The sequence below is a fragment of the Protopterus annectens genome, chromosome 7.part1 (assembly GCF_019279795.1).
Source record: "Protopterus annectens isolate FY-2018-M chromosome 7.part1, PAN1.0, whole genome shotgun sequence".
In the NCBI taxonomy this organism is placed as follows: Eukaryota; Metazoa; Chordata; order Ceratodontiformes; family Protopteridae; genus Protopterus; species Protopterus annectens.
This window is the reverse complement of record NC_056740.1, coordinates 239,992,412-239,999,507: the sequence shown is the minus strand read 5'-3', so window position 1 is coordinate 239,999,507 and position 7,096 is coordinate 239,992,412. Positions and strand designations below refer to the sequence as shown.

The following is a 7,096-nucleotide window of genomic DNA, read 5'->3' as shown; positions in this document are numbered from 1 at the left end:
CACCACCACTAATTTTCTTAGATTTACATATCAACTTAATCGTGAACAGTTAGTTTATCTTGATGTTAATATTCAAAAGACCAATAATGGTTACAAATCCAGAATACACAGAAAACAGAATTTCTCCAGTTCTAACTTTCACTACACTAGTGCACACCCACCATATCAGAAAAGGGGTGTAGTAAAGGGCCAATTGGTTTGAGCCAGTCGAATTACCTTAGAAAGTTCTGATTTTAAGGTAGAATGCGATTTCATGCTGGCAATGTTCCAGGATAGAGGTTATCCCAGTGCACTATTGTTGGATGTTGTGAAAAAAGTATGTGAAGGCAGAGAAAGTAGATTTGCCCCAATTTTAGGTAGACCGGGTGTAGTCAATATTTACAACAACACCAACATGACTACTGGAGAGAAATCATTTAAATCAGTTTTGACCATTACCTATAGTGGTGAATTACACCTGATTAAACAATTTATTTATAAAGAATGGAAGAAATGTTCTGCATTTTCAGATTTAGGTATTATATTTGATAAACCTTTACAATGTGTATACAAAAAAGGTCGGAACATCAAGAATATATTAGAGGGTGGTGCATATAACAACAAGCTTAGACCTTTTCAAAACATCAAAAATGATACTCACAGGTGTGGGCACTGTAGCCAATGCAGTTATGTGTTTACAGGGGAAACATACTTGAAGGTTAGAGGTAGAGATATATCTACCAGGGGCTATGTAAACTGTGGTACAACTGGGGTAATACATATTGTTACTTGTGGAACCTGTGGTTCGTTTTACGTAGGCAAGATGGAAAGAAAATTTAGACAGAGGATGTATGAGCATTTATATGAGATAAGGAAAAAGAATGAAAATAATGCTCTATATAGACATCTTCTATCTTGCCCACAAGCAATTTATCAATTTTTTTTGTTATTGAAGTGGTCCCTATAGACCCCAGAGGTGGCCCCTGGGAAAATATGATCGAATATAAAGAACTGCATTGGCAAATAACTTTGGATGCATGTACCAGTCCAGGTTTGAATGACATGCTATCCATCAAACCAGTCCTTAAATTGAGGGCTGCAAAACTATAGTAACTTTAATATAATTAATTCAAGTTGTTTAGAATGGGTATATACCCATTGTTATCCACTAGAGGGTATAGGATTGTTCATTTAATTTTAAATACATTTTAAATATATCTTACATATTTATTTTTATAACATTTGTTTTTTATTTATTTATTTATTTTTATTTATTTAATGAAAACTGTCTTTTAAAGAATTTTAAAGTTTCTGACACGCTTGTATTAATGTATTTTGTGATTCAAGATATTTATTTTATTTCACCATTTAAAATGATTGCACCTTTATTCATTACATGATTGGTTCATTTAAATTAGGAAAGGTATTTAATAACACCTAATGTGATCACAGTATCTCATCTGATGAAGTTATTTGGTGACGAAAACGTATAAGGAATTGTGCAGCATTAATGTGTTTTGGTGTTATGTCCGTGGTATGGACTTGCTAATAAATTATTTGTGTTTGAACTACATGGTTTCCGGTGCTCCTTTTTACTTGGTTTATAGTACTGTAGTTGGGAGCATTGTGCCATTTTCGTTTTTTGGTTTTTACCAAAGTGTGCCAACAAAACAGATGTCTACAATAGGGAGTTTTGCAAATTTTAAGCACTCTCATGTGTGTGTGTGTGTGTATATATATATATATATATATATATATATATATATATATATATATATATATATATATATATATATATACTGTAGCACACCTTCCGTATGATTCTAAACATAATATGATTTGTCAAACTTTGTGGCTTTATTTCCTTTTTATCATCCTGTCCCTTCCCCAGAATCCTTCAATAAATACTGCTCTGCTACCATAGTATGATACAGTTCAAATAAAACTGAATTAATGTAATAGTCAGACCGGCATCTTACCTCTTAAGTAATTGTACATTTCTATAATTTCTGCTTTCTTTGATGTACAGTTTGTCTGGACCTACATTTCCTTTGCAAAGAGGCAGTCTGTGTTCTAAGCAACAATTCCTATAGTATCTCTGGAGTCTGGACATCATTTACGTAAATAAATAACAAACATTAAAATCCTATATTTTGTGTATTACAAGTTGGTGTTTTATATATATGAACCTGCAACATGGAAACCATCATTCAAGAGTATAATTCTTATCATGGCTTTGTAACATTTGGAGAGTCGACTTATGTCAGTTTAGTAAATTTATGGGATAATGAAGTGCTGCTTATATAACTGCTATATAGTCTGGCCTTGTATAACTCTGTGCAATATGCAGATATTGGTCACAAATATATCCATATTTGATCAATGTGAATATTGTACTGGCAACAACAAAAGAAAATCATCAATGACTTATCTAGCAAAGAGTCTTCTTCTTCTTCTTCTTCTTTCGGCTTTTTCCCGGTTAGGGGTCGCCACAGCGGATCATCTTGTCCGCACATTGAATGGCAGTGGAGTTTTACGGTGTCGAGTTGCCAGCCCGGCGCCCAACCTTCCACAGAAGGCACACTCACACGCACACCTAGGGCCAATTTAGAGTGTCCAATCCACCTGCAGCATGTCTTTGGGATGTGGGAGGAAACCGGAGCACCCGGAGGAAACCCACGCGACCACAGGGAGGACATGCAGACTCCGCACAGAAGGCACCCCAGCCGAGGATCGAACCGGAGAACCTCTTGCTGTGAGGCAGCAATGCTAACCACTGCACCACCGTGGCCGCCCACTTATCTAGCAAAGAGTGCTTTGCAAAATAAATAGAGTTTCTCCATAAACTGTGGATAAAAGAAGCATTTTGGTAGTACCAGAGGCATAATGCAATCTTTAGTGATTCTCCCTTCAACCATGTAGTGGAGATATGATGGAGACCAATAAGAGACTGATTAAATTTAGTCTCAGTAAGGGAACCAGTGACTGGATGAAGAAGACTGATAAGGAACTGTTTATATGTAGTACCTATAACTGGAACTGCATCAGGTTAGAAGGATGAGAATAAGCTGGCTATCCACAAGTGGAAAGACCTCTCAGTTGATAGTTGAGGTAATCTAGACTTTGGATAGATCTCCAAGGAGTAAAGCTGTTTCAACCCAGGCACCAAGATAAAAGAAATAAGGAATGGAGTATCTGTCTCAGTTGTTTAACTAAGTTATCATGAAATATGACTCATTCATTGCCACTCCAAAACTGTGCGTGTGTGCGTGTGTGCGTGTGTGCGTGTGTGTGTGTGTGTGTGTGTGTGTGTGTGTGTGTGTGTGTGTGTGTGTGTGTGTGTGTGTGTGTGTGTGTGTGTGTATGCCAGAAGTGCAATGTATCATTTTGTGCATGCTTTGCAAGTAACTGTGAATAATGATTACTGTGAAAATTACTGTAGTGTTTCCAACAAAATATGGATTTTGGTTTTGTCAACATTAATAACATTGTTATAGCTCCCTTCAACAGCTAATGTAATGATCGTTTCCCCTGAAATTGTTGATTGAAAGGTACACCCCAAAACTGTAAAAGCTAACTCTATTTGCTAATAAAGGTAACCTAGTCATTGTCTTTTTTAATGTGTGAGAGCATCTGTTAAATGTTTATCCTGCTGTCATGTTGTAGCGACTAGCAACATTATCACTACTTTTCTGTCCTTCATTTGAGAGCTTTTGCATGTGCATTTGCTTTGCTGCCATTAAAATAATACTTAAGGCTGTCAACCGCTTAACTTCTTAACACAGTCAGTTTATAAATGTATCGGTTACAGAAGATTAGCAAAGGCTCTGCATATATTGTATTACAATACATAAATTTGGAATGAGCTGTGCATTTGGTCAACGTGGCAGGGATTCTCTTTCTCTCTAGATGTCCTTTTGTAGCACCACATAAAGGGAAGACAAAGATATCTAATACAACAGATGAAACAAGATCACTTTATAGTCTTAAAATGCATGCCAAATATGTCACAAGTAGTTTAAGTTGTATTAGCTTAAAGCAAAAGAACCGCCCGCACTGTTCTTCCCTAACTAGAACAGCTATCATTTTATAAATGCTAAACTGGCAGAAAATCTTTTTGAAAACGACTGTAAGATGTTCACATGGTTTTATAAATTTGTAACTGTTTTATGTTTGTTTTGTCTTTTGTTTCATTAGATGACAGTGTCCTGTGTTTTACCAAGCATGAACCAATGGGTGTTTGTGGAAGCATCATTCCAGTAAGTGTATAATTTACAAAAAAACATTTATCTATTCTATGAGCTGACAAGTATGTAATTTTATTCAAATTAACCATGTATTATTACATTACACAACTTCCAGAAACACAAATAAAAGAACAACCAAACCCTATTTATAAAAAGCATTATTTATTATGTCACTGTTTTGCAGTGTATTCCTACGGATCATATTCGGTCTTAGGATCGTGGACTTGATATAAAAGTGATGTATTTTTTTCCAACAGTTACAATATAGAGATGTATTGTTTAATTTTTTAAACTTGTTAACCTCATTATCAACACACCAGCAATGGTCTGCATTTCCCTAGAACCACAAAGAATTTTAAATATTTGAAGTATGACATTATATATGCATAGTACTAGGTGCAACAATTTGTTCTGTAAGATAATATAATCATGGTGTTAATAGTAACATAATATAAACTCCTGTCCTTCCATCCCTTAATTCAGCAGAAACATATCTCCTAAAGATTTTTTTGTTGGGATAAAAACTAGACCCTCCAGTAAACAATGCAGCCAGTCAACTCAACCAGTCATCGAATGCTTTATCACCACATCAAAGGTCTCCTACCTACTATATTAATATGTGCTAACATCAACCCTGACCCTGTTTCTAACCCCAGCCCTGCACCTTACCTTAGGAAAACCTTTTCCATAAAAATACCACTATTCAGATAAATTATTTATGAAATTAGGAGTAGGGTTAAAGGATCAAGACAGGAAACAGTTTTCCTTCTCTAATCTGTTATGTTTTAAATTTAAAGGTAACCAGTGGTGTGATTGTTCGATGTTATATTTGATCATTTGTGGTTCAATCAATCATACTTTGATTAATTGCTATATATGGGAGAACTTTATAATCTTGAAATTCTGAAATACTGAATTTCAGAATCCTGAGATCATAAAGCAAAAAGTTCTAAATACCGAAACCCCAGAAGCTCGAATTTCAAAATACCGATGTTCGGAGATGTTGAAGTAGCGCGTCTGGTGTTGCGGTGTTTGAATGGAAGTTCAGGTAGGTATGTATGTTTAAGAGTGTTGGTTAGGAGTTTTAGTGTGTGTCAGTGTGTGTTGTGACTGTGATGTGTGTGTGTGCAAGGGGAATGTAGGTGTGTGGTGGTGTTTTTGTGTGTTTGTCTGTGTAGTGCGACCCTGGAGTTAGTATATTTAAGTAGGGGGGTGTGGGGGCATAGCCCCACACATGGGGGTGCATGGTGGCTTGCCCCCCTGCTTGTATGTAGTGTAGATTTGTGTGTTTGTGTGTGGGGGGAAGGTGTGTGTTTGTGTATGTGTGTGGTGTCTGGTTAGTGTAGGATTCGCAATTTCAAAATTCGCGCTTTTGGGATTTTTGTATTTACAGCTTTGGTCTCGAAATTCTGAGATTCGGTATTTCAGGATTTCGGGATTATAAAGTGAATCCATATATATATATATATATATATATATATATATATATATATATATATATATATATATATATATATATATATATATATATATGTATATATACATATATATATATATATATATATATATATACACACACATATATATATATATATATATATATATATATATATATATATATATATATATAGGTTTACTATCATTAATTGAAAATAAAACAAATCATGTCTTTATTTTGAGTGTTACATCGAAATGAACATTTCCGAATCCACCTAACCTCGAAAACAAGGGTGTATTGTCGAAAATGTCGCTCGCGACATTTACAGCAATACACAGCAAACCCAACCTTCCCATAACCACCTATCTACCTAACCGACACACACAGTTAAGCAGGGGGCTGCACCCCCTGCACCCTTTGGGGCTGTGCCACACACCCCCTAACTTAATATTCCAACTCCGAGATCGCACTACAGTGAGGAAAGGGATGTATTTCCCTAACCGCACTGTACCGCGATCCGCTCCCATGAGCGAACATTGGAATTGCGAATGCACAGTCCATTCGCAATGGCAACGTTCGCTCACATCACCTGCCGCAATATGAAGTATTCGAACATCTGATGTTCGAATACTTCATAGCCGTGCAAGTGCACGTCGGCATTGTGATGGTAAACCATATATATATATATATATATATATATATATATATATATATATATATATATATATGTATATATATATATATAGGTTTACTATCAAAATGTCGATCACCCATCGTCAAATGTACATACTGTCAACTCCTTTATGTGAAAGCAGTAATGCCGATTCCTCAAAATAGCGAAAAAACACCAAACTTCGACATTTCTGACCACTCCACACCACAAAACAAGTGCTACCATGGGTCAAAAGGGGGGCGAGATTTTGCATTTTGGAATATCGGTGTTCAACATTATCAACAGTCGCAGTTTGGAGTTCGCGTTAGTGGTGTCGGCAAGGGGTGATCGACATTTTGATAGTAAGCCATATATATATATATATATATATATATATATATATATATATATATATATATATATAAATAGATACACACACATACACACACACACACACACACTGAGAGGGGAGTAGGCTCAAGACAGAAGGGAAAGGGAATACTAGATGTCCACTGGGAACTGGGATAAAGACAGAGATCACTGGCTATACAGAGGAATAAAAAAAAGATCTCTGAATGTGAAAGAAAGCTGGCTGGAGGAATGAGTCCAGAGATCTCTGATGTATAGTGAGATAGAGTTGGTATCGCTATGTATAATGGAATGGGGAAAGAGCTCACTGGATGCAGAATGGGCATGGCATGGAGATTACTGGATGCACAGTGGAACAGGGATGTGGAATCACTGACTACACCCTGGAATTTGGACATTGGGACAAAGGTC

General features: G+C 36.0%; 1 protein-coding gene across 1 annotated transcript in view; it reads left to right on the top strand.

Annotated features, from left to right (window-relative positions):
- The window catches only part of ALDH1A3 (aldehyde dehydrogenase 1 family member A3), a 567,347-nt gene that overhangs the window by 288,509 nt on the left and 271,742 nt on the right, over nucleotides 1-7,096 (top strand). The window contains exon 5 of the mRNA XM_044078687.1: nucleotides 4,177-4,238. Coding sequence (XP_043934622.1) covers nucleotides 4,177-4,238 — 62 coding nt within the window. The remainder of the gene's footprint in view (nucleotides 1-4,176; nucleotides 4,239-7,096) is intronic.